Source organism: Ranitomeya imitator, chromosome 4 (genome assembly GCF_032444005.1).
Source record: "Ranitomeya imitator isolate aRanImi1 chromosome 4, aRanImi1.pri, whole genome shotgun sequence".
NCBI classification, from domain to species: Eukaryota; Metazoa; Chordata; class Amphibia; order Anura; family Dendrobatidae; genus Ranitomeya; species Ranitomeya imitator.
In genome coordinates, this window is record NC_091285.1 from 8,435,720 (window position 1) to 8,458,266 (window position 22,547).

At 48.7% G+C, this 22,547-nt stretch overlaps 1 protein-coding gene across 5 annotated transcripts in view; it reads left to right on the forward strand.

Annotated features, from left to right (window-relative positions):
• Window positions 1-22,547, forward strand: part of MICAL3 (microtubule associated monooxygenase, calponin and LIM domain containing 3) — an 84,108-nt gene that overhangs the window by 33,868 nt on the left and 27,693 nt on the right. For 3 of the 5 annotated variants that reach the window (XM_069762903.1, XM_069762904.1, XM_069762905.1), the window contains exons 2-19: window positions 5,543-5,852; window positions 5,935-6,142; window positions 6,931-7,047; window positions 7,332-7,433; window positions 7,520-7,675; window positions 7,778-7,878; window positions 7,995-8,252; window positions 8,336-8,451; window positions 9,834-9,960; window positions 11,355-11,451; window positions 11,528-11,675; window positions 12,111-12,304; window positions 12,487-12,599; window positions 12,794-12,856; window positions 13,006-13,179; window positions 18,071-18,257; window positions 19,197-19,285; window positions 19,480-19,570. In XM_069762903.1, the coding sequence (XP_069619004.1) occupies window positions 5,589-5,852; window positions 5,935-6,142; window positions 6,931-7,047; window positions 7,332-7,433; window positions 7,520-7,675; window positions 7,778-7,878; window positions 7,995-8,252; window positions 8,336-8,451; window positions 9,834-9,960; window positions 11,355-11,451; window positions 11,528-11,675; window positions 12,111-12,304; window positions 12,487-12,599; window positions 12,794-12,856; window positions 13,006-13,179; window positions 18,071-18,257; window positions 19,197-19,285; window positions 19,480-19,570 (2,605 nt within the window). In that variant the 5' untranslated portion in view covers window positions 5,543-5,588. Of the gene's footprint in view, window positions 1-5,542; window positions 5,853-5,934; window positions 6,143-6,930; window positions 7,048-7,331; window positions 7,434-7,519; window positions 7,676-7,777; window positions 7,879-7,994; window positions 8,253-8,335; window positions 8,452-9,833; window positions 9,961-11,354; window positions 11,452-11,527; window positions 11,676-12,110; window positions 12,305-12,486; window positions 12,600-12,793; window positions 12,857-13,005; window positions 13,180-13,556; window positions 13,632-13,959; window positions 14,047-14,471; window positions 14,526-16,790; window positions 16,899-17,470; window positions 17,576-18,070; window positions 18,258-19,196; window positions 19,286-19,479; window positions 21,156-22,547 lie in introns of those variants that run through there. The other 2 variants (XM_069762907.1, XM_069762906.1) reach the window with 2 other exon arrangements.

A 22,547-nucleotide genomic window follows, 5' to 3' on the forward strand; every position in this document is an offset into this window, starting at 1 on the left:
ATAACTACTATAATACTGCCCCTATGTACAGAATATAACTACTATAATACTGCCCCTATGTGCAAGAATATATCTAATATAACATTGCCCCTATGTAGAAGAATATAACTGCAATAACCCTGTGTCCTGTGCACAGTAATATATTTGACCGGCGGTCATTCCTAGTCGTTGACATGATACGATACAAAGTCATTTGCTTTGAAGCTCAAAGCAGCTCCTCGTCTTTTCTCGGGGTTTATGGACAGGACACTTCTCCACATTGTACGTACATGTCGGCCAGGCCCGTACCCAGTGGAGATAAGCTGGAGGCCGTCAAAGCCTTCAATGAGCCTCAGTGGGTCAAGAGGAGGTGTGCGAGGAAACACAATGCTGCAACTGTGTACAAACACAGGAATGGCGCCCCCCCACCCGTCTGCATTACCGCATCGCCTTATAATAAACCCTGCCACAGGGCACAGAGGATGGAGAACATGGGAAGCTGCCCGGGGGCCCAGCTCATCTCACAGACCTATGCCAGCTGACACGTGTACAAGATGTTACTCTGGATTTGTCCCGCACGAGGCATTTTATCTTCTGCTGCCACAGACTCTGCACCCTGCAATAATACAGAATCTTAGATTTAGGCTATGTGCACACGTTCACGATGTCTTGCAGAAATTTCCTGTGCAAAACCGGACATTTTCTGTAAGAAAACCGTATGTGTTTTTACCGCGTTTTTGGTGCGGTTTTTTTTTTTTTTTTTGCGGATTTTTCTGGAGGTTCCCAATGCAATAATATAGTGGGAAAACCGCAAAAAATCTGCAAAATTAATGAACATGCTGCATTTTTTTTACCGTGATGCGTTTTTTTTTCACGGAGAAAAACGCATCATGTGCACAAAAATTGCGGAATGCATTCTAAATGATGAGATGCATAATGTATGCGTTTTTTCGCATTTTATAGCAAAAAATACAAAATCTGCAACGTGTGCACACAGCCTTATAATGCTGCTATCAACTCTGAATAATATGCATCATAGTCTGCTCAGAGCTTACACAACATATCTTGTACATAGGAGCAGTATTATAGTAGTTATATTCTTGTACATAGGAGCAGTATTATAGTACTTATATTCTAGTACATAGGAGCAGTATTATAGTAGTTATATTCTTGTACATAGGGGCAGTATTATAGTAGTTATATTCTTGTACATAGGAGCAGTATTATAGTAGTTATATTCTTGTACATAGGAGCAGTATTATAGTAGTTTTATTCTTGTACATAGGGAGCAGTATTATAGTAGTTATATTCTTGTACATAGGGGCAGTATTATAGTAGTTATATTCTTGTACACGGGGCAGTATTATAGTTGTTATATTCTTGTACATAGGGAGCAGTATTATAGTAGTTATATTCTTGTACATAGGGGCAGTATTATAGTAGTTATATTCTTGTACATAGGGGCAGTATTATAGTAGTTATATTCTTGTACATAGGGGCAGTATTATAGTAATATTCTTGTACATAGGGAGCAGTATTATAGTAGTTATTCTTGTACATAGGGAGCAGTATTATAGTAGTTATATTCTTGTACATAGGGGGCAGTATTATAGTAGTTATATTCTTGTACATAGGGAGCAGTATTATAGTAGTTATTCTTGTACATAGGGGCAGTATTATAGTAGTTATATACTTGTACATAGGAGCAGTATTATAGTAGTTATATTCTTGTACATAGGAGCAGTATTATAGTAGTTATATTGTACATAGGGGCAGTATTATAGTAGTTATATTCTTGTACATAGGAGCAGTATTATAGTAGTTATATTCTTATACATAGGGAGAGCAGTACTATAGTAGTTATATTTTTGTATTTTTTTTTGGTCTGGTAGTACATTGGTCTATTTATCTGTTGCACACAGTGCGGTGTTAATGGAGACGCTGTCACTTTTTCCATCTTGTCGTTGTATTTTGATCTCTCGTATCGTTTTCTCTGTGCCGCGATATTGATTTGGGATGAGATGACAGAACAGATGTGGCAGGTTTTTTTTTCTTCCTCGTCTGCTCCTTCCTCTTAGTGTTGATTTTCATTCCTCCGGCGAGGTGACGGTCTGTGACCATTTACATTTAGATGGCGCTCTCTGACATTACTACGCCGGCGGCCGATGATTGTCGATCTCCATTACAGTTTATATTATGGTAATGAAGGGATTTTATTGCGCCTCTCATTACTGTTCTGTCAGATATGATACTCGGCAGCCATGCTTGCTCAGTAGGAGGATTGTGCTGGCCTCCGGCCTCATCGTGGCTGAATAATGCGTCTTTGTGTGGTCGCACGGTGCAGGGTGTGAATGGCGCGCTGTCCTGCCCATCGGGTCATATGTACTGAGTTAGTAACATCCGGATAAATGATCGGATTGTTTGTAATGCTGAGTTATGGAAAATGGCCGCATCTGTCACAGGAGGAGGAGATGGAAAGAAAAACGGCTTTCATGTAAAATGCTGATAAAATCCTCCGCACCGGCCCTGACAGAATACAATTTGAGAGCAATAAAGTCACGTTTGTTTAGACTTTTGCCGCCGAGCGGTCAGATACAGAGCGTCACTGACGACTATTTATCCGATTGATATGTGGCGGGTTGGCATATGTTGGGTTCGTGCGTATGTGGGGCGCAGAGGAGGACGTAGGTTATTGTGATTTTGAGCCAGAAGCACTTGACTGGATTCACAATCTATAATTTTGCATAATTGGATTCAAAATGGCTGCCAGTTTTTTACTAGGCCTCAGACCAAGGTGGTGTTACCCATAGCAACCATTCAGCTTTCATCTTTCATCGTTAAACAGCAGGTTTGAAAATGATAGCTGTCTCTTGATTGGTTGCTATGGAAAGCTCCCCAGCGGCCGAGGGTCGCTAGGTTGCTGCACACAAGGCCCGATGGCCGCATTTTACCATTTATCTGGTTCATAGCGTGAATAATGTCAGAAGTGTGACCTAAAATAGTAACACGTCCCCTCATTACACCTCTCCCCCCCCTATAATCGCGTTCTTATAATGGCCGCCTGATGTGAGAGACGTGAGTCAGGACATTTATAGGATCACCTCACACTTGGGGCGTGCGGATGGACGCCCTCTTCATCTCCTGGGTGTCCAGCTCCATTTTAGGATATTAGTTATGCGCCGGCAGCGAGGGCCACTGCCAGGACGAGAGATGAGCAGCTGTGATGTGAGTGCGGTGACAGCGCAGGGTTTGGGGCCGACCGCCGGCTAAACTCCAACACATTTCAGGTTTTGTGGTCGGGACATGAGAGGTTAGATCAGGTCGGCGCCTCACATTGGATTTCAGGTGTTTATTTCGCACTTGTCGGCCATATTGGCTCTGTACTTTTCATTGAATCACTTAAACCACCATTTTGTCTGAGGCCACGAAACAAAATTATTATTATTATTTATTTATTTTTTTTATTTGCATCATTTATTCAATCAGCGACGTTCCACTTTGTAATGTCACGTCGTCTTCTACGAACAGAGGAGAGACTGATAAGCAGCACAGAGTATTTCAGGAAAGTTGGGAGCCATCCACCATTATTTTTTTTTTTATAGTGTTTTTTGTTTGTGTTTTTTTTTATAAATTCTTTCCTCCATCTGTCTTCCCTGAATCCCCACCAAACGCGCGGTTTCCCAGGAACAACATTTTCTCTCATATTTACCTGGTTTGTGCGCTACAGTTTATACGCCACAGTTTGTACGTCGCAGTATGTTGCCCGTGTGCCGCAGGTTCTATATCAGTTTGTGCGCCGCAGTTTACGGCCCGCTCTCTCCCCAGTTTGTACATCAGTTTGTGGCCCGCGTGCTGCAGTTTGTACTCCGCAGCATGTGGCCTGCGCCCGAGTTTGTGGATCATACAGCTTTTAGTCTCTTGGCAGCTGCTTTCTGGGATGGTCCAGTACTTAGGGGATTAAAAGCTTACTGGTTTTTTTGTTGTTGTTGTTGTTTTTTTTTTTTTTATTTTATTGTTTTTTTTTTTGGGGGGGGGGGGTACTCAGATGTAAATTTGGCACTCCAAAAAAAGCAGAGTGAAGCTGTTAATTTTATTAGTGAAGCTGCATGATTTGGGACAGATTTCGTTTCTCGCAAGCTTGCTGACTGTTTCCACTTAGCTGATGTAAAATGATGGCACAATTTCCTGACTGCAGAACCGCGGATAATTTTCACTTTAATCTTTTTTATATAGGGATGTACATGGTCGCCGGTGTTACATACGCTGTTAACCACTTGTTGCTTTCGCCCTGGGTCATCACCGGCTCATGAACTGCAAATCTCCAGCTTTGGCAGCGATATGGGCTGGCGCGGGGCGATACGGGCTGGCGTGGGCGCTGCCAGACACCTGTTCTCCATGACACAGATGTAATCCCTGCTCCATCTGCGGTCGGTCTCGCTCGCTGGATCATCCTCTCGTATCGGGTTGTTTTTTTTTTTTTTGTTTGTTTTTAATCGCCTCCGTGTGTAGCAGATGCTGGATGACGCCGCTGAGATTTCCGTGTGTTCTGTGCCGGTCTTTACTGAAGTTCTGAAATTCTATTCATGTGCTGTGCCGCTTTTCTTTCTTTTTTTTTTTTCGAAGACTCATTTTGACTATGATTGTCCCAAAGGGGAGCGAGGAAGGTCATTTCTTCCCAAGCAGCAACAAGGGGGGAAAAAGGCTCTTCCTGGTGGGCGCTGCTCCGGAGTCCTGGGGGGGGGGCGGGTGTTTATAGTGGAACCACAAGGTCTGTGCTTGCTGACATCACACATAAATCATCACCAAACACCAATGTTGTGTATGGCCAGAGCATGCAGTGGCTGACAACAGGGAACAATAGCTCACTGTCCAGATAACAGCAGGTTTTATGGCTGGCAAACCCCGGTGCTTCCTGCATCCGTTCTCGGGGGTCACATTTAAGGTGTCGCGTCCCTTCCTGCGGGGTCAGGGCTCTGATTTCCAGGTATGGCCGTGATCCGGATGTGATGGTCATGGTTTTTCTCTGTTGCCACGGTTACCGCTGGAATGTGACATCTCTTCCTCTTGCCACAGAACGGAGGTGACTTTCTTGGACATGACACATAATCTAGGGGTTTTTTTTGGGTGGGGGGGTTCTAGTAAAAATTCCTGTTTATTCTGGGGTCCATATTTATGCGGTTGGCCTTGGCAAGCAGTCAGGTCTTACATTAGTGGCGGTGGGACGTACGCCGTTCATAACGCTCACCGCCGCCTGTTTACATTGGCCGCGGTGTTTCCCAGGACGTCTGATTTTTGCGCCAAAGTCACCGTTCTCCTCGTCCTGGCGCGGGGTCGGAGGTTTATCGCACCGCGGTAACTGATGGGACACACATGACTGGCATTTACACAATGGCTGCGGTTTAACCCCTTGTGGTGCTGCAGTGCGTCCCGAGGGAACCAGTGGTGCCAGTCCACAATCTATTACTCTCTGTTATCAGCCGTTACTGGCGCGACGATCGCCGCTCTATTAATGATTGTGTCCTGACCTCTGATCACCTAACTCTCTGCCCCCTCCACGTTCCAGGTTAAAGATGGCGGGCCTTTAAGGAAGCTTCGAGGAAGGAGACACGATGGAGGACGGCCGCAATGATAAGGCTAATCAGGCCCACGTCCTGTTTGACCGCTTCGTCCAGGCCACGACCTGCAAAGGGACGGTGAAAAGCTTCCAGGAACTATGCGACTACCTGGAGCTGAAGCCGCGCGACTACCGCTCCTTCTACCACAAACTCAAGTCCAAACTCAACTACTGGAAAGCCAAAGCCCTGTGGTCGAAACTGGACAAGAGGAGCGGCCACAAGGACTACAAGAAGGGCAAGGCCTGCAGCAACACCAAGGTGGGCCGCCGCCGTGGGGTCCGGCACATTGTCCACATGTTCTTATCTTTCCTCATGTCTTCACATTGTTCCCTCTTCACAGTGTCTGATAATCGGCGCGGGCCCCTGCGGGCTGCGCACTGCCATAGAGCTCGGCTTCCTCGGGGCCAAGGTGGTGGTGGTGGAGAAGAGGGACGCCTTCTCCAGGAACAACGTCCTGCACTTGTGGCCGTTCACCATCCACGACTTGCGAGGACTCGGCGCCAAGAAATTCTATGGGAAGTTCTGTGCTGGAGCCATTGATCACATCAGTGAGTACCCACCCCCCCCAGTGCTGCCATCTAGTGGCCGTTTCCTGCATCACACTTGTCCCTATTTCAGACATGTGGGCGGCTGTTGTAACCTGCTGCGGTGACTTCTTGCTTCCGCCGGCTCCTGTCTGACCTAATGCGCATATGTTATATTATCACTCTGGGCCGTTTCCTAGTGATATTCTCTCCTTGTCACTCCGCTTTCCCAGACTCCTGACTGGTCAGTTCTTATAGCAGTGTGTCCGTACTGGTAATATCAGTATGTAGCTAGCCATATACGCTATCCTGGTCCTCTGTGGATGCCGGCTTTCCCGAATATTACAGTGACTAACCTCATTATATAGGCATATGTAGCCCATCCCTTCCTGTACTGACCTGGGGGTCCCTGCCGGAGACGTCACAGCCTCGTGATCCCCCACTGTATACATTTCATAGCTTTACATTCCTGTGGGGGTTAATGGCTGCCCGTGGTGTCGGCTGCACACATTCCCTGGCGGGTATTCATGGGCCGATGCCAGGCGCTCAGGAATCTCGGCCAGTCCAAACACACTTATTCTGGTTTATAATGGACGAGCCGCAGGCAGTAAAGGAGACCCCCAGAGCATGCGACTAATAGGGAGCGTGCACCCTAAAGACCCCAGAGAAGACTCGGGTCACTTACTAATGCTGGCAAGGACCTAGCACAGTAAGAACCTGGGGGTCTCGGACCCGGCCACATTGGTTCCCAGGTGTATGAGGAAATTAGATTGTGAGCTCCTGTAAAGCCTGATCCTTTTCCCTCCCGCCAGGTATTCGTCAGCTCCAGCTCATCCTTCTGAAGGTCTCCCTCATCCTTGGGATCGAGATCCACGTCAACGTCGAGTTCCAGGGACTGATCGAGCCCCCGGAAGAGCAAGAAAATGAGCGTGAGTTACCGGGGGCTGTGTTGCAGATGGGTGGGGATCAATAAGGCCACGTTGAGGGTGGCATGCTGTGGATGGGTGGCTACGTGGTTGGGTGGCATGTCGTAGGTGACTTTTCTGCAGTAGTCATGTATTTGGAGCTGTTGGCTGCATTGTCAGTGCAGCTCTGGATGTGACTAGAGCACAAGCTGAGACTTGGGATCAATATAGCGAGGTGCGGTCCTGTTACTCAGCCTTATGTGCCGTGTTGTATTGTACGCTGGTGTCACCAATCCCTTGTCTTTCAGGCATCGGCTGGAGAGCAAAAGTGCACCCCAAGGGTCACCCCATATCGGAATATGACTTCGATGTCATTATCGGCGCGGACGGCCGGAGGAACACATTGGCCGGTGAGTGTCCCTGAGGTTTAGGGTCCGGCAGGAAATATTTGGCGCACCACCAGCATAAACGCTGTATTCATAATGAGCTTCGTCAGGTTTTCGAAGGAAAGAATTTCGTGGCAAACTCGCCATCGCTATCACCGCCAATTTTATCAACCGGAACACGACGGCGGAGGCCAAGGTGGAGGAGATCAGCGGCGTCGCCTTTATCTTCAATCAGAAGTTTTTCCAGGAGCTGCGAGAGGCGACGGGTAAGTGTCCGAGGGCTTCTGGTCTGGGATATGGGGTGACGGGGGACCCTCGTCTGCAGTCACCAGGATCGGTCTGATAGTCCCTGCATCCTGCCCTCACAGGCATCGATCTGGAGAACATCGTCTACTACAAGGATGACACCCACTACTTTGTCATGACGGCCAAGAAGCAGAGTCTGCTGGAGAAAGGGGTCATCTTACAGGTCCGTGTCGCCAAGACCTTGGGTCAGATCACCGTGCACATCACTGTCCACACACACACACACGTCCTCCTGGTTTCTCTGGTTGATACTCATATATTTTTATTTATCGTTTTCAGGATTATGCCGACACCGAGATGTTGTTGTCACGTGCCAACGTGGATCAGGAGGCGCTGCAGAACTACGCCACCGAGGCCGCGCGCTTCTCCACCCATCAGCAGCTGCCCACATTGGATTTTGCCATCAATCACTATGGGCAGCCGGACGTGGCCATGTTTGACTTTACCTGCATGTACGCCTCCGAGAACGCCGGCCTGGTGCGCGAGAGACATGGACACCGGCTGCTTGTAGCGCTAGTCGGCGACAGTCTCCTGGAGGTCAGTGTGATGAAGCTGATTATATAGATGGCGTCAAATGTGTTTATATCCACTAATGTATAAGTATATCATTGATCCTACAGCCCTTCTGGCCTATGGGGACCGGCATAGCACGAGGCTTCCTGGCCGCTATGGACTCTGCTTGGATGGTACGCAGCTGGGCATATGGAGCGAGTCCTCCAGAAGTCCTGGCTGAGAGGTAATGGCCAATAATCACCTCTGATCACCATCACACAAATTACTGACCCTGAGCTACATCCTGCATTATACTCCAGAGCTGCACTCACTATTCTGCTGCTACACTCACTGTATACATACATTACATTACTGATCCTGAGTTACATCCTGTATTATACCCCAGAGCTGCACTCACTATTCTGCTGGTGCAGTCACTGTGTACATACATTACATTACTGATCCTGAGTTACATCCTGTATTATACCCCAGAGCTGCACTCACTATTCTGCTGGTGCGATCACTGTGTACATACATTACATTACTGATCCTGAGTTACACCCTGTATTATACTCCAGAGCTGCACTCACTATTCTGCTGGTGCAGTCACTGTGTACATACATTACATTACTGATCCTGAGTTACATCCTGTATTATACTCCAGAGCTGCATTCACTATTCTGCTGGTGCAGTCACTGTGTACATACATTACATTACTAATCCTGAGTTACATCCTGTATTATACTCCAGAGCTGCACTCACTATTCTGCTGCTACACTCACTGTATACATACATTACATTACTGATCCTGAGTTACATCCTGTATTATACCCCAGAGCTGCACTCACTATTCTGCTGGTGCAGTCACTGTGTACATACATTACATTACTAATCCTGAGTTACATCCTGTATTATACTCCAGAGCTGCGCTCACTATTCTGCTGGTGCAGTCACTGTGTACATACATTACATTACTGATCCTGAGTTACATCCTGTATTATACTCCAGAGCTGCGCTCACTATTCTGCTGGTGCAGTCACTGTGTACATACATTACATTACTGATCCTGAGTTACATCCTGTATTATACCCCAGAGCTGCACTCACTATTCTGCTGGTGCAGTCACTGTGTACATACATTACATTACTGATCCTGAGTTACATCCTGTATTATACTCCAGAGCTGCACTCACTATTCTGCTGGTGCAGTCACTGTGTACATACATTACATTACTAATCCTGAGTTACATCCTGTATTATACTCCAGAGCTGCGCTCACTATTCTGCTGGTGCAGTCACTGTGTACATACATTACATTACTGATCCTGAGTTACATCCTGTATTATACTCCAGAGCTGCAGTCACTGTGTACATACATTACATTACTGATCCCGAGTTACATCCTGTATTATGCTCCAGAGCTGCACTCACTATTCTGCTGGTGCAGTCGCTGTGTACATACATTACATTACTGATCCTGAGTTACATCCTGTATTATGCTCCAGAGCTGCACTCACTATTCTGCTGGTGCAGTCACTGTGCACACATTACTCATGTTTCGCCATCCTCTAGGTGAACCTCTGTATTGTACGTCACCATTACTGATCACCGTTCCTTCTGACTACAGGGAGAGCATTTACCGGTTACTTCCTCAGACAACACCAGAGAATGTGAGCAAGAACTTCAGTCAGTATAGTCTGGACCCCACCACTCGTTACCCCAACGTGAACCTTCAATTCCTGCGGCCGAGCCAGGTGAGCCCCTCGCGCCTCCTCCGTGCGTCTCCCCTGGCTCCTCCTCCTCCGTGCCTCTCCCCTGGCTGCTCCTCTGTGCCTCTCCCCTGGCTGCTCCTCCGTGCCTCTCCCCCGGCTGCTCCTCCTCCGTGCCTCTCCCCCGGCTGCTCCTCCTCCGTGCCTCTCCCCCGGCTGCTCCTCCTCCGTGCCTCTCCCCCGGCTGCTCCTCCTCCGTGCCTCTCCCCTGGCTGCTCCTCCTCCGTGCCTCTCCCCTGGCTGCTCCTCCTCCGTGCCTCTCCCCTGGCTGCTCCTCCTCCGTGCCTCTCCCCTGGCTGCTCCTCCTCCGTGCCTCTCCCCCGGCTGCTCCTCCTCCGTGCCTCTCCCCTGGCTGCTCCTCCTCCGTGCCTCTCCCCTGGCTGCTCCTCCTCCGTGCCTCTCCCCTGGCTGCTCCTCCTCCGTGCCTCTCCCCTGGCTGCTCCTCCTCCGTGCCTCTCCCCTGGCTGCTCCTCCTCCGTGCCTCTCCCCTGGCTGCTCCTCCTCCGTGCCTCTCCCCTGGCTGCTCCTCCTCCGTGCCTCTCCCCTGGCTGCTCCTCCTCCGTGCCTCTCCCCTGGCTGCTCCTCCTCCGTGCCTCTCCCCCGGCTGCTCCTCCTCCGTGCCTCTCCCCCGGCTGCTCCTCCTCCGTGCCTCTCCCCCGGCTGCTCCTCCTCCGTGCCTCTCCCCCGGCTGCTCCTCCTCCGTGCCTCTCCCCTGGCTGCTCCTCCTCCGTGCCTCTCCCCTGGCTGCTCCTCCTCCGTGCCTCTCCCCTGGCTGCTCCTCCTCCGTGCCTCTCCCCCGGCTGCTCCTCCTCCGTGCCTCTCCCCCGGCTGCTCCTCCTCCGTGCCTCTCCCCCGGCTGCTCCTCCTCCGTGCCTCTCCCCCGGCTGCTCCTCCTCCGTGCCTCTCCCCCGGCTGCTCCTCCTCCGTGCCTCTCCCCCGGCTGCTCCTCCTCCGTGCCTCTCCCCTGGCTGCTCCTCCTCCGTGCCTCTCCCCTGGCTGCTCCTCCTCCGTGCCTCTCCCCTGGCTGCTCCTCCTCCGTGCCTCTCCCCTGGCTGCTCCTCCTCCGTGCCTCTCCCCTGGCTGCTCCTCCTCCGTGCCTCTCCCCTGGCTGCTCCTCCTCCGTGCCTCTCCCCTGGCTGCTCCTCCTCCGTGCCTCTCCCCCTGGCTGCTCCTCCTCCGTGCCTCTCCCCCTGGCTGCTCCTCCTCCGTTCCTCTCCCCTGTCTCCTCCTCCTCCGTGCCTCTCCCTTGGCTGCTCCTCCTCCGTGCCTCTCCCCTGGCTGTGTTCGTCCCATGGGGCCATTATATGTGACGGGCCCCCGCTCTGCTCCTTCTGGTGGAGAATTTTCGGCCTTTCCCGGTCACTGTGTGTTCTCCTCAGGTTCGGCACTTGTACTATACTGGAGAAATGAAGGACGTCAATCTGGAGATTGCAAATCTGGTAAATGCCCAGAGGACGCCCAAACTGGGCAGAAATGGTGAGTAACGGCGTCTTCGGCCACCCAGTTTTGGTTTTCTCCGCCTCTAAATAACCTTCTTCTCCCCATTGCGCAGAGTCGGTGGCGCGCACCGGTAAGCTGCTGAGCTGGTGTCAGAAGCAGACGGACGGCTACGCCGGAGTCAGCGTTACCGACCTCACCATGTCTTGGAAAAGCGGCCTTGCCCTCTGTGCCATTATCCACCGGTACCGCCCCGAGCTCATGTAAGGGACCAGGTGCTTCAGGGGCCACAATTAAGTCTTTGGAAAGTCGTGAATAAGCTCCACCTCCATGACTCTGTAAAAGCCAATCACTTCAGAAGCCAGAGCAGGAGCTCCGCTGATTGGCTGTGAGCTCCCAGCTGGGAGGGGCTTATGTGCTGTAAGTCGCGCCCTCTAGTCCGTGTGCGCGTGGAGTCGGTCACCCGCCTTCCTGACTCGTCACCTGAATCGGGCTCCTGTTATCCGAGCCTCCTCCCGGAGGACACAACTACCGGCCGCACACTCCTGACTTACACTGTGACAAACGTTCACGGCAGGCAATCCTAGAACGTCCTGACCGTGCTGATACATAGCGACGACACCGCAGCTGTGGGGTGGGTGTTGTGTGAGGCTCGTCCATCATGTGACGTTACCGGCGCCTCCTTCCTCTTTCCACAGTGACTTTGGCTCCCTGGACGAGAGGAACGTAGAGAAGAACAATCAGTTGGCGTTCGACATCGCTGAGCGTGAGCTGGGCATCTCCCCCATCATGACCGGGAAAGAAATGGCGTCCGTCGGGGAGCCAGACAAGTTATCCATGGTGGTGTACCTCAGCCAGTTCTACGAGATGTTCAAGGAGACCACCAACGCTGGTACGAGGGGCCGCGGACTGGTCATTGGGGAGTCTGACATTGTGGCCTGATCCCGAGCTCCTCGTGGGCGTTTCTCCCGGTCAGACTCCGCCCCTGCACTAGACATGGCCCCTCCTCCAGGGAGGGAAACCATGCTCCTGCTGTTTGAACTCTTCACATTCTTTTCTCTTCGGCTTTTCCAGAAGACGCAGATCAGAATCTGGATGAGAAAGCCGCCCTCCTGGCCAGCACGAAGTCGCCCATCTCCTTCCTGAGCAAACTGGGACAGACAATCTCCCGGAAACGCACCCCCAAGGTAGGGACCACCCGGCCGGGCGTCGGTCACCTCCCAATGTCATGGCGCCGGGCACTAAAAGATGGGAAAGCCTTTGTTAAAGGGGAAGTTCGTCTTAAAATCCTTTGCTCATTGACACGTTTAATCAGAGGAAGCTCAGGGCTCTTTTACATTTATTTTTGTTATTTTTATTTTTTTGTCTTTTTTTCATAAAGGACAAGAAAGAAAAAGAGGTGGACAGCTCGGGCAAGAGGCGGAAAACTAGCCAATCAGAAGACGTGAGTGTCACTACATGCTGGAAAGGCAGGACTGCAGAATCAGTCAGCAGCGGAGCTGTATACTCCAAACGGCAGGATGTTTTTTTTTTTTTTTTTTTTTTTTCTAAGCTTCTGCCCTGTTGTATCAGTGCTATTGGTGTCACCTGCAGGAGGACGGCTCCCGACCCATCCGGGATGAGAGACCCTTGTTAGTCGGTGCCCTGACCGACAGGCGGATGGAAGCGACTGCTGGGAATCAGAACAAGGTGAAATCCATGGCGACTCAGCTCCTGGCCAAATTCGAGGAGAACGCGCCTGCGCCTAACACCGGACTGAGGAAACAGGTAGGGTCCCCTGCCGTGGAGTCATCCATGCAAGACTAGAGATGCATAGCCAGGCGTTACAATGTATCAGTGCAGTCTAGATATAGATATATATATATATATATATCCGTCGGTGACTGCCTCAAAGGGTGCAAAAGCAAGACAAAGTGTCATATTGTGGCGCCGGCCCTTTAAGTGTTTTCATTGCTGGATCTCAGTCATTGATGAAGTCTCCCTCCGGCCTCTGCAGGTGCTGCCACCATGTGGCCATATTGTGCTACTACTCTTCTTTTTATTTTTTTCTTCTGCTCACATTCTTTCTTTTCTCCCCCCTTTTTTATGTTGTCTCATCCTCTTGTCACCTTCTTCTCATCTCCCTCCGGGACACCCCCCCACAGAAACCCCTCCTACCCTATCAGCAGCGTTTACTAGAGCAGGCTGCCCTCCGGCAGACTGAGCCTCAATGGAAACAGGTAACGGGGGTCCGGAGACTGACCGGAGGGCTTTATTTGCTCCTAGACAAAGTGTCCTCAAACTTTAATGTCCAAGTACGTTGGCTGGGAGGGTGTGCTGGGACTTGTAGTTTCATCACAGGTGCCGAGCATATGAGGTGGTGGGGGGCTATGAGACACCTGTGGGCCAGATTGGGGTATCTAATCTAGTAATTTAATTTATGGGATTTTTGCAGTTTAAAGGGCTCTAAAATGTAAGTGGTAGGGCCCCTTTAAGAAGAGCCTCTTCCCATGGCCGCCGCCGTCTGTCACACTCTCGTACTTTTCTCCCCTCTCTGGCTCCATAAAGCCCAGGACTAGCGACCTTCCCCGGACCTGCCCTAAAAAGGTGATCGGGCTGCACAGCACGGGGTCGTGGCCCCGCTCCTCCCTGCAGGTGACTCTGCCCGACCCCTCTGGGGGCTTCACTGCTTCTGCCCGCCACATGCTCTGGGGTGATGGGGCAACGAGTCCTGCGGCCTCCCACCAGCCATGACCCCTGTGTGCTACGTGGGGTCTGCATCTTAGTTTGGGGAGGGGGCGTCTTGTCTTCTGACGCTGTGACGGACCTGGTTTAACTCTTGGTGCGCCGTGCCCTGCTGACCGCCCGCTGCTTCACACTTGCTTGGTGTGTTACTCATTCACCACAAGCCACGCCAATATGGCGGCCGTCTCCTAATCACTGGGCACCGTGCACTCGGCTTCCCGCATTCTGGTGGTTGGCCCACCCCTGCCACGTGGCTGCCGGCCGCCCGCGCTGCCTGTTCCTTCTAGTTCTTTTTATATACGGATTTTTGTGTGTTTTCTTCTCTCCGTTCACAGAGCCGCCCGGTGCCGTCAAGTGTCCGTGGCGAGAGGTGCCCCAGCCCAGAGAGGGTAACGGCAAGGGTTTGACTGGTTTGCTGTGCAGTGATCTCACCTCCAAAAAGCGGCAACACTACTGTGCTATGTAACATAAAATATGAGGCCTGCACTTAGCATCGGGGTTCACATTCCCCCAAAAGACTGCATTGCATTCCACCGTAGTGGTGACTGCAGACAGGATCTTATGTATCTGTATACAGGGAGCTCCCCCTAGTGGTGGCTGCAGACAGGATCTTATGTATCTGTATACAGGGAGCTCCCCCTAGTGGTGACTGCAGACAGGATCTTATCATGTATCTCTGTATACAGGGAGCTCCCCCTAGTGGTGGCTGCAGGCAGGATCTTATCATGTATCTCTGTATACAGGGAGCTCCCCCTAGTGGTGGCTGCAGGCAGGATCTTATCATGTATCTCTGTATACAGGGAGCTCCCCCTAGTGGTGGCTGCAGACAGGATCTTATCATGTATCTCTGTATACAGGGAGCTCCTCCTAGTGGTGGCTGCAGACAGGATCTTATCATGTATCTCTGTATACAGGGAGCTCCCTCTAGTGGTGGCTGCAGACAGGATCTTATCATGTATCTCTGTATACAGGGAGCTCCCCCTAGTGGTGGCTGCAGACAGGATCTTATCATGTATCTCTGTATACAGGGAGCTCCCCCTAGTGGTGGCTGCAGACAGGATCTTATCATGTATCTCTGTATACAGGGAGCTCCCCCTAGTGGTGGCTGCAGACAGGATCTTATCATGTATCTCTGTATACAGGGAGCTCCCCCTAGTGGTGGCTGCAGACAGGATCTTATCATGTATCTCTGTATACAGGGAGCTCCCCCCAGTGGTGGCTGCAGACAGGATCTTATGTATCTATATACCGGGAGCTCCCCCTAGTGGTGACTGCAGACAGGATCTTATCATGTATCTCTGTATACAGGGAGCTCCCCCCAGTGGTGGCTGCAGACAGGATCTTATGTATCTATATACCGGGAGCTCCCCCTAGTGGTGGCTGCAGACAGGATCTTATCATGTATCTCCGTATACAGGGAGCTCCCCTAGTGGTGACTGCAGACAGGATCTTATCATGTATCTCTGTATACAGGGAGCTCCCCCTAGTGGTGGCTGCAGACAGGATCTTATCATGTATCCCTGTATACAGGGAGCTCCCCCTAGTGGTGACTGCAGACAGGATCTTATCATGTATCTTTGTATACAGGGAGCTCCCCCTAGTGGTGACTGCAGACAAGATCTTATCATGTATCTCCGTATACAGGGATCTCCCCCTAGTGGTGACTGCGGGCAGGATCATATCATGTATCTCCGTATACAGGGAGCTCCCCCTAGTGGTGGCTGCAGACAGGATCTTATCATGTATCTCTGTATACAGGGAGCTCCCCCTAGTGGTGGCTGCAGACAGGATCTTATCATGCATCTCTGTATACAGGGAGCTCCCCCTAGTGGTGGCTGCAGACAGGATCTTATCATGTATCTCTGTATACAGGGAGCTCCCCCTAGTGGTGGCTGCAGACAGGATCTTATCATGCATCTCTGTATACAGGGAGCTCCCCCTAGTGGTGGCTGCAGACAGGATCTTATCATGTATCTCTGTATACAGGGAGCTCCCCCTAGTGGTGGCTGCAGACAGGATCTTATCATGTATCTCTGTATACAGGGAGCTCCCCCTAGTGGTGACTGCAGACAGAATCTTATCATGTATCTCTGTATACAGGGAGCTCCCCCTAGTGGCGGGAGCAGACAGGATCTTATCTTGCATCTCTGTATACAGGGAGCTCCCCCTAGTGGTGGCTGCAGACAGGATCTTATCATGTATCTCTGTATACAGGGAGCTCCCCCTAGTGGCGGGAGCAGACAGGATCTTATCTTGCATCTCTGTATACAGGGAGCTCCCCCTAGTGGTGGCTGCAGACAGGATCTTATCATGTATCTCTGTATACAGGGAGCTCCCCCTAGTGGTGGCTGCAGACAGGATCTTATCTTGTATCTCTGTATACAGGGAGCTCCCCCTAGTGGTGGCTGCAGACAGGATCTTATCATGTATCTCTGTATACAGGGAGCTCCCCCTATTGGTGGATGCAGATACTGAATTTTCACCTACTACTTTATGACCATATGAAGGAAAGCAGAATATTTGACACTAAATTTCTTTTTGTGCTGCAAAAATGGAGTCTTGCGTCCTAAAGTTCATACGGGTACAGTGACATAAGTGGTGCCCTCTGCCGTTTTTCCCTTCCCACAATGTTGACGCCTCTCTATACCCACCAGCTTGAGTCTGAGAACACGCGCCGCTCCCCAATCAACCTCTGGCAGGATTCGGTCACCCTGCGCTCAGCCGAACGCCCGGCTTCCCCCTCATACGATGAGATCCGACAGGTAGCGTCTTTGTGGCGCGCTGCGTGTGTTCCGCTTACTGCATGCGCATGTTGTAGTTACCCGCAATGGTCACAGCCGGCTGCAGAGCGCTCACGGGTCTTCAGCTTTCAGCGCTGCGGCATACAGGACAGAAAATCTTTGGGGTTTAAATGGAGTCTGGTGGATGCTAATTTCGGGATCCACGCACCCGTACCGTGCGACCGCTGCAGCCGAGGGTACACTGACGTAACACAAAGGATTTCCAAGCGCTTGAGGCTCCTATAAAGCGTTGTGAGGCGATAAATCTCTACAGAAGATCGTAGTGATCGAGTCGCTGATTTACAGCCGGAATTCCGCATCACGTGACCGTTATAACAGGAATGCGCCATTGTTGCTTTTCCACCACGTGAAAGCCATTTTGGCAACTTGGATTGCTGAGGAAATACCATCTACTAATCTGATCACCTCCCCCAGCACGATGTGTGTGACCCCCTGACACTGCTGTCCTGTTGGGTGTGTACAACCTCTGCCCTTTGTCTTCTGACCTGTCATTCTTTTTTGTTTGGCTTTTGGATTCCTGTTTGTCCATTAAGAAATACATAAAGCTATATACAGGTGGAGTGAGCTCATTGGCTGAGCAAATAGCCAATCAGCTTCAAAAGAAGGAGACCCCAAAGCCATTATTTGGGAAAAAAGTGGTAAGATCAAATATGTTGTTGAGTTTAATTTTTTTTTTCGTCTGTCACAATTTTTTACTTGCAGTTTGTGTAAGTTTAATGTTTTACTGCATTAACCTACAGCACCTCCTGATGGATTGGTAGAACGGATTGGGAAGTCTAAATTATTATTTTTTTTTTTCTTCTTCTTCCTGAAAACAAATTTCAGTTAAGTGTAAAATTCCAATAATCCATTAGCTGTCATTTAACATCTGAGGATCTGGTGTTGATTCTCACGTGCATCATGAGTGCCAACTATCTGACCGCATTTTGTAAGAATTCAGTCTGCAGTCCTGTTTGCAGTGAGGGACTGCTATGGGGTTCTCCACAACCCCAAACCTTCAGAAAACGCAGACAAAATATATAATCTGCTGAAAACAACCAAGCCTTTTTCCTTTGCGCCATTACGTTAATAGAGTGTGCTGACACATTTCTATCTTCCTTATTAACCAGCTATTATTTTCTGGTGGAATTCAGGCATCTTTCAGGAAAGAATTCCCTCAGAACCTCGGGGGCAGCGATGTCTGTTACTTCTGCCACAGGAGAGTCTACGTCATGGAGCGTCTGAGCGCAGAGGGGAAATTCTTCCATCGAAGCTGCTTTAAGTGTGACTACTGCAATACAACTCTGCGTCTTTCCTGCTACGCCTATGACCTGGAAGATGGTGAGTTACTATGGGAGTTCTGCGTACGGATTAAGGCTTTAAGTATTCTAACATTTTTAAACGGGATGTCAAGGATTGTAGAAACATGTTGTTTTTTTAATTTTTTTGGAGAAACCACACCTCTCCTAAGTTTGTCCCATATTGCAGCTTTGTTCCATTACAGTAAACAAGGCTGAGCTGCGATATATTTGTGGATAGGTGTGGTGCTGTTCCTGGAAAAAAACAGACAAGTTTTTGTAATATTCTACTTCCCCATTATATTCTGTAAGTAGCCGTTGGGGAAATCTTTTAAAATTTATATTTTCAGAAGAACATTTTGTATTTCATACATTTTTTTTTTTTCCCTTGCTCCCAGAGGTGAATTAATGGGAATAGTGTTTCGTTTTTATTCTATTTTTATATTCTATTGCTAATATTGTTTGTACTATAAAACATTTCTGGAAAAAAATAGTTTAATAAAATAAGATTATCATTTTTGATTAAGGACCCGCTATGGGGTCTGTCACTAACCCCATTGTACAAAATGTTGTGCTAAATGTGATTATTAAAAATTGAACTCTTTAAAATCTGATATTGATTTGTTTTTGTTTTTTCGCACTATTACTCAAAGTATGTTGATTTATACCAGTCAACTGTAAATGATAGCTTAAGTTTTAATGTCCTTAAGTTTTACACTCTGTCCTTGATGGGGTTAAGACATGGCCGTTCTCCTCTCTGCCTCCTCTTTGCTGCATGTGACATTGACGTCTTTTTGTCCCTCACACAGTGGCATATTGTTCCCCCACCAAGTCTCTCCATACCCTGCCCACAGCTTGGAAACTGCTGCTACATCAAAGTCCCTTCCCGTTACATTCTGCATCTGCTCTGCTAAAGTCTAAGCAAAAAATCGAACACAGCTGGGTTTTTCACTTTTTTTTTATTTTTTTTAATTTTTAACAGGAAAATTTTATTGCAAACCGCACTATTGTTACAGACGTTCTGGGTACAGCCAGCGGAAGAGGGCGGCCGCTCCTGCGCAGGTCAGCAAGGTGAGTCTCGCTGTTTTGCTAGGCTTTGTGGCACTACAACTCCCATCATACACTTATTAGACTTTTGCTCATCCAGAGCTCCGTAAATCAAAGCCACTAATCTTATGTTCTCATCTTCTAGACATGCAGTAAAGACTAACACAAGGGGAAAAAAAAAAAGTTTTCTATACACATTACGATCTTTGATTCTGCAGGAGCTCAAAGGACCCGCAAAGGATACCCCCGATGCTGAAGATCCTGGCCGAGCCCCCACGTTGCCACTTGCCGCTGCAGAGAAGACCCCAGGTACCCGCAGTTCCTTCCTGCGGCGCGCTATGAGCCTGTGTTCCCTGGCACAGCGGCTGCCGAGAATGGCGTCCACCGTAAAGAGTCTGCTCTGCCAAGACCCATTGGACTGTTATTTCATGTGCCAGCTGACGGTGTTCGGCCTCCCGTTTCTCTATGTCCAGTCTGAAATCCTAATGCAAATGTTGGGGGAGTTTCCTTGGTCGTCGGTGCCCTGAGGGGTCCGCAGGATGGAATAATCTGGAGATTTTCATCTGTTGCTCGTCGGGATATTGTGCAGCTTTCATTTCCATTCGCCGATATATAGATCAATTGCAAAAATCCTTCTCTCACCACAAAATAGTGTTAAGTTGGGGTCGTCTCAACCTTTTTATTGTTTTTTATTTATTTTTACTGCCATTTTTTATTTTTTGTTCGATGTGAGTTGTAGTTCGTATTAACTGGAACCAAAAGTGAGGGATGTTTGTGTTTGTTGTACCTCCTGATAGACGTAAAAACAGTGATCTAAACAGGAAGTTTTGTTTTTAAACTTTTTTTTTTTTTGTTTTGAGAAGCCGTCAAAAGAAAAGATCTTTAGATTATTATATTCAGGGACAGTCGGGTCGCTGCTGACTTTTTTTTTAATTTTTTTATTTTTTTGTTTAATACTTGAAATTAATACATTTACTGGTTTTGCACGGGTCTTCACGGGTTATATTTATTTTGATGTATTTTACCAAAATTTCACACTTGTGTGCACTGAACGGGTTAAACGATTGTTGCAACGTCAAAAAGTGGTTATTTTTCTGAATTCAAGTCAATTGGTACAGAACCTGGGAAGGCACAAGATCTGCGCTTTTCCTGAGTTTTCTCCGTTAATACTTGCTGGGTTTCGACCATTCTGATCTCCGCAGAGTAAGTGGTTTCTGCCGCAGACGGCGTTGGTTGCGCCGTAGTTGCTTTTAGTGCTGTTTTTATGGCTGTCACTGCGGAGCTGTTGTAACCCGACGCATCTGCGGTAACTTGTTACATATGGGGAAATGGTGTTCTATAATTACTATCAATTTCATAAAGGTGCGTGGACGATTAAAGGGATCTGCGCCTGGTTGCATTGTAGAAAAATCTGATTAATGCTTTTCCTGCTGTCACTCTGTGTCTAGCGCTCACTGACTGACTCCCGTGGATACTCCTTCATTGATACGGGATTGTAACCTTCCTTCTTGGAGGATTTTTGGATGTTGCACGTTTTTTTTTTCTTCCGGCTTTATTAATCAGATTTTTAGACTTCTATTCTGGAGCTGTTGTAACTTGCAATCATTTTGCTTTTTTTCTCTCTGTACCGCAAGTTTTGTCCCGTTCCACGTCGTCCTCCTCCTTTCTCTGTGTCGAATAATAACACGAACGCGTCCGTCTTCTCGCTTCTATGGAAACTGTCAGTGTTGTGATGTCCGCTCGGACGAGATTCTAATGTGTGTATCCCTTTAAATGTCAATGCGCTGAGTATTTGTCCTCCCGCACGTGTAGGAAGCCAGAAATGACCTTTAAATGATAAGAAATATCTATATTATGACTCGAGATAGAAAATGACAATAAACGTGAAATGTAACTTGGAAATTCCCTTTAAATGTTGGGGCTCTGCCTAAGAGCAGGAGGGGTCCGCACTGTTCTCTGAAGCCCCCATTATAGCGCGGGTCCGGAGTATTTGTGTATACTTTCCTTACATTAGTCACAGCCAGAGCTGCACTCCTAATTCTGCAGGCCGGTAAGTACTGCCTGTCTGCTCCTGAATGCGGAGAGGTTCTCCTACTCGGTCACCGGTGAGCTGACTTTTTGGGTGGAGGGGATCGTCGGCTCCAGTGAACCAGCAGAATTACAAATGCAGCTCTGGAGATAATGATCCAATTTCTATATGACCCAAATCCTTTTCCTTGGGATAACGGCGCTTCTGTAAGGGGGACACCCTGCCAGCGCCTGCTCCGTGTGATTGACAGCTCGCCCAGTATTAGGCCCCGCCCCCTCTGAGGCTCCGCCCTGGTTCTTTTGCCCTGTGCGTCTCTGTATTTCTTCCTGTCATGCTCTGTATTTGTTGTGTTCCTCCACTTTTTTTTCTCTGTTGCACTTATTAATTTAATTAAAGCTTTTGTTGTTTTTTTTACCCGCTGGCTTCTGAGTTTTTTTTTTTTTTTTTTTTTAATTTTACGGGTAAAGAGACACCGTCGCTTTAAATATTAAAGGCTCCACTTTTAGAGCATCGCTTTAGTGGAGAGAACCAAATCTGGTGATGAATGGCTCCGAATTTACTCTAGTCCTGCCCAAAGCTGCACAGACAAAATTATGAACACAGCTTTCGCCGCTCTATTGGCTTTAAAGGGATATTCCCATCTCAAAGATCTTATCCCAATATGTAGTAGGTGTAATAATAAAAATATTAGCAAATGCCTTCTAATTAGAAATGTTGTATAGTTCTTCTGATTCGCTATGTTGCTTACCTCAGGTGCATTGCAGTAGCTTAGGTATCCATGGTTACAACCACTCAGTGACACTCATAAAAACCATGGATATCTAACCTACAAACAATGCCCTGCACATAAGGTAAGTGACATGGCTAATCAGAAAAACTATACTAAATTTCTAATTGGAGGTGTGTCCTAATATTATTATTATTACACATTCTACATATTGAGATGGGAATATCCCTTTAATTTTTGCTCACACCTGGGAAGAAATCATTACAGAGCGGTCAATACACTTTTATATCTAGTCACATGACATTATAGATTAGCAAAATGGCAGCAAATTAAAAGCAAAACTGAAGAATATTCATCACATCGGGGGTCTCTGAGGAGCAAATATCAGAATTACCCGGATCGTCCAGTGATTGCTACAGATCCTGCAGCCACAGCGCCACCTAGAGCCGATGCATGATGGGGCGAAAAATGGTTTCTAGACCTTAACTGTACCAACAGCCCAAGAGCTTGCGCTCCAATGGTCCAGCCTT